At 37.9% G+C, this 12147-nt stretch overlaps 1 protein-coding gene across 1 annotated transcript in view; it reads left to right on the forward strand.

Annotated features, from left to right (window-relative positions):
• Positions 1-12147, forward strand: part of TENM2 (teneurin transmembrane protein 2) — an 881884-nt gene that overhangs the window by 57354 nt on the left and 812383 nt on the right. The window contains 1 exon segment of the mRNA XM_023760070.1: positions 11545-11820. Within this exon segment, the coding sequence (XP_023615838.1) occupies positions 11545-11820 (276 nt within the window).

A 12147-nucleotide genomic window follows, 5' to 3' on the forward strand; every position in this document is an offset into this window, starting at 1 on the left:
ATCCTCTGTGCTGCCTAGTCCTCTCCCCCTGCACGACCCCTGTGAACCGCTGACCTCTTCACTGTCTCCACAGTTTTGCCTTTTCCAGAATGTCAGATAGTTAGAATCATGCATACACGGCCTTTTCAGGTTGGCTTCTTGCACTTAGGAATATGCACTTAAGGTTCCTCCAGGTCTTTTCATGGTTTCATAGCTCATTTCTTTTTAATGCCAAATAATAGTTCATTGTCTAGAGGAACCACAGTTTAGTTATTCATTGGTTGCATTTACTTTTGTTTCATAACGTTAACCCTAATTGACTGGGACTTCAAGAGGCGGGCAAGCAAAGGCGTTTTTTTGTGTCTAATTCAAAATATAATCATGAGCATTTTAAATGTCATGACTCAATAGGAAAATTATGATATTGTAAATATTTTAAGGTATGAAATAGAGATGGTCTGGCTCAAGGCTTCAATTCTTACATTATTTTAAATTTTAGAAAAAAAAGCTTTATGTCACAGAAAAGTACAGTAAATGAAGTACATAATACTCATCACTTGTAATTATGTTATTATTTTGTTACATTTATTACAGACCCCCCTGCCCCCCATTGCATTCTTCCCTCTGCATCTCCAGAATGAATTACTGTTAAGAATTTGGTGCATATATTTCCAGTTCAAATTTATCCTATTAGTGTATGTGTCTCTATAAACAACACACAGCACTCATTATATTTTTCCTATTGTGCTTTAGTAACTTGACCTTTGGATTTTGAGATCTACCTCTATTAAGACTAAGACTAGTTTTTGATAATTCTTTACTCATAAAATTGTCATTTTGTGGCAAAACATGGTCAGCGTTAGAGGTTTGTAGAGCCTGTCAGTTTCTCAGGAGACTTATTCCTTCCAAAATAAGCAGTGTAGCAACTAAATTACTTAACAAATCTAACTTTGGTGACAGTTTTATAGGGACAGTATGCAGATATTTTTTTAAAAAGTCACCAGTTGATGCCTGTGGATATGCCGAAATTCTCGTAAAGCTGTTGTCTCCATTACAGGTGAACACATCTATCACGTGGTGAAAGTAATGCTTGTAAGGCCCTTTGGTTGATGGCTGTAACCACATTGGGAGTGATGTATCTCAGTGAGGCGGTTGTCTCCAGTATTGCTGAAACTGATCCATTATAGCGGCGCTCACACCATGAGCATAGTAAGAGTGCTGATGGTGGAGTCTTTCAGCTGTGATGACATGGGACTCTTTTACCCCACTGTGCAAGCTTCTGTATTCTGTTCCTGAACTTCTTTTTGACATTGAATTTATGTGACTCAACAACTCTCTGTAAGTCAACAGCTGCCAGATGCTAAATGTAAGGCTTTACATGTATTTGTAACCTAGGACATGTGTTAGGAACACAGGAAGCAAGGTGGGAGAGGAAGAAAAGGGAAACTGTTGACTCAGTTTCAGTTATCCTCTCCCTGTTTCACAGATGCTAACAGACACTAAGAAACTATGGTCTGCAAGCTCAGTGGCTGGATGCTTTGCATGGTTTTAGACAAGTACCTAAACCCTAACAGTGATTGGTGGGTGACGGAGCAGTTGATGTAATGAATCAATTGATTTACAAATAAGAGTATATCATTAATATTTCTCCCTAAATATGTTTGGTTACAATGTAGATACTGATTAGTTGCTGAAGCAAAAGTATCAGCTATACATACATTCACCTGGTGATGGACTGTGATCTATCTCACTAGTTGTCAGTCTGTGGATGAGTTAATTAACTGCTGAGATCTAGAATAATCCTTCCATGATGGGAGAGTCAAAATGTTTTCCAAACATCAAACACGTGATGGAGACAGGGACCTTCATGAGTGCTAAGAATGCCAATGGCATGTGCCTCTGTCAAAATTTCAGTTCTCTATTCACATATCAAACATCCCCTGTATTACTTTGGGAAAGTAGGATATTACATCCCTTAATGGAATAAACATTAAATATAAATATATGCAGCTTAACTGGAAAAAAGATTTCATTTGTATAGTAGTAGAAAATTTGAAAATGGAAGCATCCTCGTCATTTTGTAGTTTTACACTTACTAGTAACATAATAATAGTAGTAATAGATATATACCTATAAAAGCATGAGTGACCACCCGACCATTCGACTGTCCAACCGGTAGCTATGATGTACACTGACTACCAGGGGACTGCTATGCTCAACGCAGGAGCTGCTGAGCTGCCATGACTTGGCAGCTGCGGTTCTCAGATGACGCACCCAGAACCAGAGAGGAGGGAGCCCAATTATGGGGTGTCAACCAAGAACTGCCCTCTCGCAATCGGGGACCCCTGGGAGTATGTCGGAGGGCCAGTTTCAGCCTGATCCCCACAGGCCAGGCCAAGGGACCCCACTGGTGCACCGTGCACCGGGCATCTAGTAATAATAATAATAATAATAATTATATATATATAATATATATATATATTATATATATATACAATTACTATATGAGGCAAGTAGTTTTCACAGTAAGTAAATCTCTAAGCAACTAAAACAAAACAAAATAAGAACTAAAAATGAGCTAAAGACAATAATCTAAAGATTGATTTGCGAGATCACAGCAGCTCTTCATTGAGAGCAAGGGCTGCTATCAGAGTGCAATTAGGAGACTGGACCTTGGGTTTTGAGCAAGAAAGAGGACCTGAAACTGAGATTCCTGCAATAAGCAAGAGATTTGAGAAGAGAAATGTGGTTAATAGTACCACGGGGCCTAGACAGAAGCAAATACAGAAATTTCAGGACACAAGAATCATCAATTTAGGCCCCTGTGATTTTTGAAAATTAAAATAAACCAATGTCAACTAAAATTAAGTGTAATTAAGTACATAAAAACACACACCTTCATAATTAAGAGCAAGCAAAGCAAAAAACAACCAATTTTGATCTTTAAAATCCTAAAACATTAGAATTTGTCAGATACATACTTTCAACTGTGTGTAATATACAGATTAGCAAGTAATGGAAGCACTGAACAGAAACGCTTTAAAAGCTATAATAGTTTTGAAAGAAAATGTATAATTGCTGAAATTTTTTAAATGTTTAGTATATGTAGTAAATATGAGATCAGGCACAATTAAAGAAAGAATCAGTCAACTGAAAAAAATAACCAAATTAGCAAGAGACAATACAGAGAAAAAAAGATCAAAAAATATAATAGAGATATTTAGAGAAAGTGATAGTATTTAGTTTAATTACTGAGAAAATACAGAATGTAGAAGTATTTAAGAGGCAATGGCAGAGAAATATTTAGAATAAAGAAATTATGAATTCCCAGAAATTGGAGCACAGTATATATCAAGCAAGAATAGAATTCTAAATAGAGTGATATAATTATGCTCTCTAGCCAAGTGCAATTATATTAGAAGTAACAAACAAAAATATAAACAAACTATCTGAATACATTTATAAACTTAATAAGTTCAATAGAAATATAGAAATATTTAGATCAAAACAACAATGAAAATACCATGAATGAAGAGTTGGGAGATGTGGTGAAAGTGGTCCTTAGAGAGGAATACAATATATAGCCTGGAATGTTTAACAAAAGAAGAATGGCTGGACAATAATAGCATAAAGAGCAAAGTTTAAATATATTTAAAAAAAACAATGGCATGAACTCAAAGAAAGGCGGAGAAAGTGATAACTTGTAAACAGAAAGGAAGAATTAAAAAAAAATTGTTTTCTGAGGGACAGACATAATCATTGGTGAAACCAATCCAGCTAAAAGAAAGAAGGCACAAACAAATCATGTCAGGAATGAAAATGAAGACAGCAAACAACAAATCTAGCAGACATTCAAAGAACTCAGAAATACTTGGAAAACTATTCCAACCATTTGAAAACATAGCTGAAATGGGCATATTCCTCAAAAACTCGATTGTTTCAAAACTTCCAAAATCATTTCAAGAAAAAAATAAATAGAAAATTTTAATAATTTTATAGTAATAAGCCAAAATCACAGCAAGTCTCTTCCTCTGTATACTGATGGTCACCTAATAGCTATAATATGCTGTGTAGTTACTCTTTGGCAGTCAATGTTCTAAGCATTTCTACCTGCCTTACCTAATTCAGGCCTCACAACAAGCCTATGAAGGTAGGTGCTATTTTTTACGACCCCTTAATAAATGAATAAATGTAGACTCACCAGAACAAATGAATTCTAAGAATATATGGTCAATAAGTATTTTTAAAAGAGACACTGGAACTCCCACGTTAACTCTAGGCTGTATAGTGACTGTTTGATAGGGCTGTTGTCCTAATTAATCGGAAAACTATATAAAAGCATTTTGGACTTTGCCTGCCACACTATGAAGTCCTCAGTAAGCTAATCTAGTAACTGTTCTCAGGTATAGGAAAGCTAGACTATTGTAGCTCACTCACTATTGTCCTTTTCTTTTTCTGATTACCAGTAAAAATACTGTTTGGAGAGGCAGAGCCTCCCACGACCAGATGTCCACCACCGTGATGCTCTTACATAGAATACGTGATTGGTACCATCTTTAATAGCAGCATTGATTTTTAATCTTGTCTGAGCTTTAATCAGCAGAGGAGTCTCCAGCTAGCCAGATGACTGGACATCTCATTTCTCTTTCTGAACTGGCAGCTGATCAGCAGAACCTTTTGTTGTGCCTGCTTTGTGCTTTTCCAAATTGGACTCCGTTCAGGTTGGAACCTGGAAATGCCACCATTTCAGAGAATGCCCCTTTCACCTTTCTCTGTGAAGTTACAAAGCTTACAGAGAAACCTAGGACATAGGAGACTCTCCCTTCTTCACTAGCCATTTTGGTGTCTCCTTGATTTGGAAACGTGTTTATTTGCATTGGAATGACTAACTAAAGTCATTGTAAAAAGTTGTGACATATCTGACATTCAGACAGAGATTAGAATTCTTAATCTAAAAGTGGAGAAGTACTAAAATATTAATGTTTTAGGTGCTACACATAAAAGAACATTGTTATCCTTAAAGTGCATTTTTGAATTATAAATATTGACTTACATTTTTTGAATAATAATGTATGTGCACCTACTCTGTGTTTTTAAGCCACAGGATCATTTTGTGAACAGTTTTGTCAACATTTGGGAAAATATCTGAATATGTAAAATCAGATGAACTTTAGAAGGGCATTAAGAGAGAGTTTATGTGAACAATTTTAGTAAACACAGCATAAAACATTAGAATTCATAAGTAGTTCCTTCTGGCCTTCAAAATTGTTATTATTGCATATAAAATATATAGGTTTTAGACTTGTATGAAAATAATAATTTAGATAGTGTTGGTAATTGTTTGGACTGATTATTTTGTGTAGGTCATACATATTTACAATTGCTCAAAATTTAAATATAAGGTATTTAATATGAGAAAATAATTTGGTGATAGGCTTTGATTAATTAAACAAAAATAAGAGTTTTATTTTTTATAATTACCACATTTTTCTTGATTACTCTATTTTGCAAAATTTTAAGGCATCGGGTGAAATTACTTTGTTTACTGTGATAAGAACTATAACATTATAGTTTATATCCATGTCTAAAATACCTGTTAGAAAAATTTGGATATTCATTTCTGACTGTAAAATATAGACTTGCAGCATTTGCTAAAGATAAGTGACCCATGTTTATTTACAGGAGATTCTTTTTCTTAGAATAAATGGTCATAGAAAAGGCCACTTAAAAAAAGGAATCAATGTTTAAAAAGAACCAAAGTTTATATTAAATAATAAAAAATAATTCATAGCAACTTTATTTTGGAAAAATAAAATGTATTGTATAAATTAATATTGAATACAATTTATTATTCCAACTGTGCTATAGTTATTTTAAAAGAAAAGAATACAAAGTAAGGGGGCATACTATACATTTTACAGTCAAATTGTATGACTACATTATTCTATCTTTTACTTTAAATTTGCATTTTGAAACATGATCACAGAGGGTCATTTTTTTTTTCCAAAAAAATTGAATATCAGAGGAAAAAATAAAATCCAAGGAACTCACCAGTATGTTCCTCCTCAGGTCCCAGGACCCTAATATTTCTGACTTCTTCTCAACTCCTTCTAGATTCTTCCCAGGTGATTTTTATATGTACTGTCAAGGGTTTTTAGCTGTACTTAGTGGGAGGAATATAGAGAAGTGGAAAATTCCATCTTGGTCTGGAACCATAAGTCCATCAAATTACCTTTTGAAGAGTTCATCATCATGCCAACATCCATTTCTAGTTTCTCTTAGTAGCTTAATTCTGTTAGATTTTGGTTATGCTGTGGCTCTGCTTATGATCCTTGTGTTTTTTTAGCAACATTTGTATTGACTTTGTGGAAAATCTGCATCTTCATGAGCTTTTTAATTTAATCTCACATTAGCATTATATTACTTTCTGTTATCAGCAACTAATTGATGACATAGACATTGTTATATGATTGATAGGAAATCAGATATTAGCAGTAAGTGAGAGGGAACAGGTGGGGATTAACTTTATAAGTGACTATTAGCAACTATTTTCATGGTATAGCAACTTGGGCTCCCCTGTGTTAAATTTCTTCTCTGAAATTCAGGGGACTTACATAGTAAATGTTTAGATAATAAAAGTATTCTGTATTGTACTCCACCATTACTACAGTTAATTTTTATCATCCTGCCCTCATAGTAGGAAATCTGTTCAAATGCTGACATTTTCAATGCTATTTGTATTCCCTGGTATTACCCATGACATGATAATTCTGACTTAGCAACATATGTGCTTCTCCTAGTTAAAGGTTATTTGAAAGTGTGAGAAGTTGGTAAAAACTTAGAAAATAAAGCCATGATCACAACGTGCTGACATATCCCTCCTTAGAGCTGCATCCCAAGTACAATTAGTTGGCCAAGTGATAACACTTGATATCTAAGGCAAAAATTTCTCTCTAATTTTTTTTGGGAAACGAATCTGTATTATACATAGGTTGTGATCAAGAAAAAGACAACTTAAAGCAAAAGCGATTAATCAAGAGAGTTATGTTTAAAGATTGTTTTCTGCTATCCTGATCACCTAATAGTTTTTAGACATTGACATTCTCTCCCGTCACCTTAAATTATACTAAAATTCCATGTTCTAAATATCATAGATTTTGTGTAATCATCCTAATGAAGAGGGAATATGCTAATTGACCCTCACGCCATTGCAAAGATGGCAGTGCCCACAGCCAATAAGGAGGGAATATGCTAATTGACTGTCATGTCCTCAAAGATGGTGGCGCCCACAGCCACAAGATGGCAGCACCCAGTCCCCTCAACCCCGCCAGGGCAGCAGGCGTGCAGCAAGGCTGGGCCCGCCCCCAGGTGGGCCCAGCTTTGCTGCGTGCCTGCCTCCGGAGTCTCCCAGTCCCCTCAGCCCCCCAGCCACCCAGGGCCGGCCCAAAGTGCAGGCAAGCCTTGGATGGAGGCTGCCCAGCCACCCAGGGCTGCTCGAGGCTCAGGTAACCAGGGCCGGCCGAGGCTTGCGCTGCCGGCAGTGGCAACAGCAGAGGTGTGATGGGGGCATCGCCTTCCTATGATCACCAGGTCACCTCCCACCCCTGAGGGCTCCTGGACTGTGAGAGGGGGCAGGCCAGGCTGAGGGATCCCCCTCCAGTGCATGAATTCTCATGCACCGGGCCTCTAGTTCATCTATAAAAATATTGACTCACCTTGATAATATAACATGTGGCCATCCTGGGAAGTTAATTGGCAATAGCTATACAACACATCCCTGAAATGACCTTGGTTTGACACACTGCCCACATCCACTCTCATCAGTGATATCAAGGAGACTGGGGGCAGATAGAGGGTAAACATGAGTTTCATGAATACTAAAATATAGTGCCTCTTTTTATTGTTCTGCAAGATAGTAAAGGAGGAAGGAAATGTTGACTGCTTTCCACTAGACACCTCAGCCTAGGGAATTATACAATGACTAGTCTCTTTATTTCATCCAAAGCTGCCATGGAGCTTAATAAAGACATAATTATACAAGATGAATTAAAGCAAAAGCGGTCTTCCTTCAATGAGAAAAGTAAGTGCAAACACTAAGTTGACACAGTATTAAAATGTTCCCATACTATTTACGTGCTAGGCATGGGGCTCCAAGCTCTAAGACAAACTACATGAAACATGTTTGTCTGAAACACATTCACATAGAGGAATGTTTGGGAAGGTGGGTATGGAAAGAGCAAACCGAAGGAGACATGATAACTTCTCCATGACATTAATGTCTAGTCCCTGAAAGCAGTGAACCTATTGCTAAATGAACATCAGTGAGGCACGCTGGTAAAGGGTGAAGGGCTGGACCACCAGGTGACCTTCCATGGCTCCCTGTCCTTTTCCTATATAATATTTATTACAGCATAGATTGCACTTTGTTTATGAGATTATTTGATTAATGTTCTTCCCCGATTAGACTGTAAATATCATGGACTGTATTTTTATAATGCTCACTGTTATATCCCCAATGCCTAGCCTAGGACCAGGCACAATAAATATTTGTTGAATGATTTAATAAAGAATAGACCACAGTGAATATGGCTTACCTGTTTCCTATGTTAAGCCAGGAAGCTTGGGAAAGGCTTGGTCCAGAATCTGCCCCCCAGGTATTGAGAATGAGTTTTCTATTCTTTGAGTTAGCTAAGGTTAAAAAAAAAAGTAGCCAACCAGGAATTGTGGGGAATGGGTGGCATCAGGAAGGTGTGGTCCTATGGGAAGATGAAGATGAGGAGTCTACAAGATATAATTTCCAAGGAAACAATTCTGTTTTTAGAGGAAAACCTGCCTTTCCACAAGCCAGTGTGAATTGAGTTACTTTTTCCTGGTGAATTCAATATGGTGCCTCAGGTTTTATTTTCCATATTGCTTGCTTGTGGCTTCAGGGCTGTGAGCTTGAAGTGGGAACTCATGAAATATACTCTTTCTTTTCTAACATGTGTGGTTACTTTGAAAAAATCATGCAAATTTTCACTGATTCATGATAATCTCAAGTTTGTTTTATGAGAAAAATAATAGTTTAATTCCTTATCATCAAGTAAATTTGATAAGCAAAGCAGGGGCACTGTATTTATTCCACAGCTTCACATGCCCCAGGCTGACCACCTGTCCTTCCAGTCCCCAGACTGAAAAGTACGTGGGAAGCTCTGCAACGGAGGCTTCCTTCCCTCACACAGATGTTTCTCTTTTCCCAAGGAGGTCTTTGAAGCTAGTTTCCAATAACACGATGTGGGAAAACCATCAGGAAAGTGTATATATGCACCCCATTTCCAATGGAATCCAAGAGCTGAAAATTCCCACATGTGGAATAAAAACATATATGTTCAATTTGGCTTGTTTTCATTAATTGTAGGAAATGGAAGCAATACATCTCATGACTTTCCAGAACAAGCATGGGCTCTAAAGACAAGTTGGGGAAATGTTCATATTCAACAACTTTTTTTTCCATTGACTTAAGAATGAGAAAAGCAACAATCGAGAGAAAAGTATTGTAGTACCAGATATATATGAACTCAACAACTTCAGTTTTATAGACTACCGAACCTGAAATACACATTTTCATGTACAATTATGAGACAATACCTGGTTACCAAGGCTGCAAACTGGAACAGAGTACACGGGGCAGAGAATTTCAGCAGCATGAACAGATGGGCCTGGGGAATAGACAGTGTGGTGACGGTGGCAAGGCTGGCCCTCCTCCCGCCCTGGCACAGGTGGTTGGAAATCATCCCATGCCCATGGGGACTTCTGCTTGGGTTAGCTCCCCAATGGGTTCACTCTGCAGAGACAATTATGTATAGAAACGGGTTTGATTCCATTTACACAGCCAAATAAGGCTGGGAAGGTTCAATGTGCAGTGAAGAAAGAAAAATAAAACCTCAAAATAAAAATACTTGTCTGTTACAAATTAAAGTCACCCTGGATTAATATAAACGGTTGCTTGGTGCTTTTTAAAAATAAAAGTGGAGCAGTGATGGCATGTATGTGGACTGTCAGAGTGTGAAGTTTAGCATGAGTTTTCAGACTTGAGTGATTGGGAATGCCTCTAGTGTATTTGGTAGACATAGCAAGCCCATGGCTTCAGCGGTACTGATATGGTTTTCTTCACTTACAGTGTAGAAGTGCATTTCTTTACTGTATAGTTTTCATTGTCCTTACATTGGTTAAAGGTTTTACAAAAATCAGCTTTATGCATCAATAAGTTGAGTGTTCCATATGATTCCATGTAATTTGCCTTGAAACCTTAAAATGTCTTGAAAGAAGCTGAATTTTTAAAGCACACAAATAGAGCATTCACTATGCAAAAAATGTTGTCAAGTGGGTTTTTTGATTGAGACCATTTGACATTGTAGAAAAAGCAAATGCTTGGAGTCTGCAGTTTAGAGGTGAATACGGGCCCTGCCACTTGCCCAAGTGTGACCTTGGATCCAGTATTTAACTTCTCTGTCAAGTGTTCAACCCCTGAACTGATGGGCTACGGTGGGATTTAAATGAGATAAAGCTGTACGTTGCCTGGCCCCATGCCTGACTCATGGGAACATACATGTGTTCAACAAATGCCTGTTCTCTTCTGCGTCCCCTAAAACCACGTAACACCCCTCATACCCCACATGTGTACATATGTACTCTCCATAGGTGAAACGTACTTGTGGTGTTAAATTGTGTGAGCAAAGAGAAATTGTTTGATATCATTGAAAAACAAAACGACCGACTCTTCATCCCTGGGATGCTGACTTAGTTAACAAATTATATAACTCATTTAAACAAAACAGTTTGGTGTAGATGATCACATATAATACACATAGCTATCCTGAGAGGAATTTAAGAGATTAATACCCAGATTTTACAGATGAGAACATTGAGGCTCAAGGAATAAGAGACTTGCCACAATGAGACTTACCAGTGGGAAGCTAGGACTGGTCCCCAGGTCTCCTGGCCACCACTCCCATTTATTGGAGGATTAAGGTTCTTTGACTTGAAGACAGACTGCTCAAGATCAGATCCAGGTTTTGCTACAATCTAGATGTATGACCTTGGGTAAGTCACTTGAATTCTCTGTTCCTCTACCCTTCAGTTTCCTTATTTAAAGAATAATTACAATAATAGTATCATCATTCTAAAGCTATTATAAAAATTTTAAAATGTGAAATGTTGCAAAATAAAAGATACTTAGAGCAAAGTGCTCAGTATATAGTAGCTATTCCTTTTGATGTAGTGTTTTTTTCACTAATCTACGTGGTGCTCCCTAGACAACAAGAAATGCTTAAAATTTTTATTTTTAAATAAAACCTGAGCATTCTGTCCTAGAATTCAAATTAATCTTAGATGGTTACGTTTTTTTGTTCTCAAATTGACCCCAATATCCTAAGTACACTTGCCCAAGACCTAGTTCTGTGTACTGTGGCAAACCTGGTCTATTTTTTGGATGGGAAAGTGTCTGTCTGCTTTTTGTAAGAAAACATTTTAACCCTGTAAAGCATTTCCCCCATTGTAACGGCCTCTCTGTTGCTGTCACCCTAGGAACTAACTTCACCCTTGCGGAGCTGGGCATCTGTGAGCCCTCCCCGCACCGCAGTGGCTACTGCTCGGACATGGGCATCCTTCACCAGGGCTACTCCCTGAGCACGGGATCTGACGCCGACTCGGACACCGAGGGAGGGATGTCTCCAGAACACGCCATCAGACTGTGGGGGAGAGGGATAAAATCCAGGCGCAGTTCCGGCCTGTCCAGCCGTGAAAACTCAGCCCTGACCCTGACTGATTCTGACAACGAGAATAAGTCAGATGATGAGAACGGTAGGCCTGCTTCTTACATACCTTTCCATGTTCTGGGCACTGCACACTGTGGGGCTTGGGGGGATTTCATTATTTATTTATTTTTAATAAAGAGGCATCTAAAACCATTCATTTCCTTGGAAATTGACTTTGTCTACCCACTCTGAGCTGGGGGAGGAAATAAGCCAGCCAACCTCCAGTGCATAAGGAATCACGTTTTGACGATGACTTGGTTGTCAGGTAGAGCTGGTTGGTCTGATGAACAAGTAAATGACATTGCCAACGCGGAAACATAAACCATGACCTGTGCCTAGAAAATGTCCTCTCTCCACAAGTTTCTAGGTCTTT

This window comes from Myotis lucifugus, unplaced genomic scaffold (assembly GCF_000147115.1).
Source record: "Myotis lucifugus unplaced genomic scaffold, Myoluc2.0 scaffold_172, whole genome shotgun sequence".
Taxonomy (NCBI): Eukaryota; Metazoa; Chordata; class Mammalia; order Chiroptera; family Vespertilionidae; genus Myotis; species Myotis lucifugus.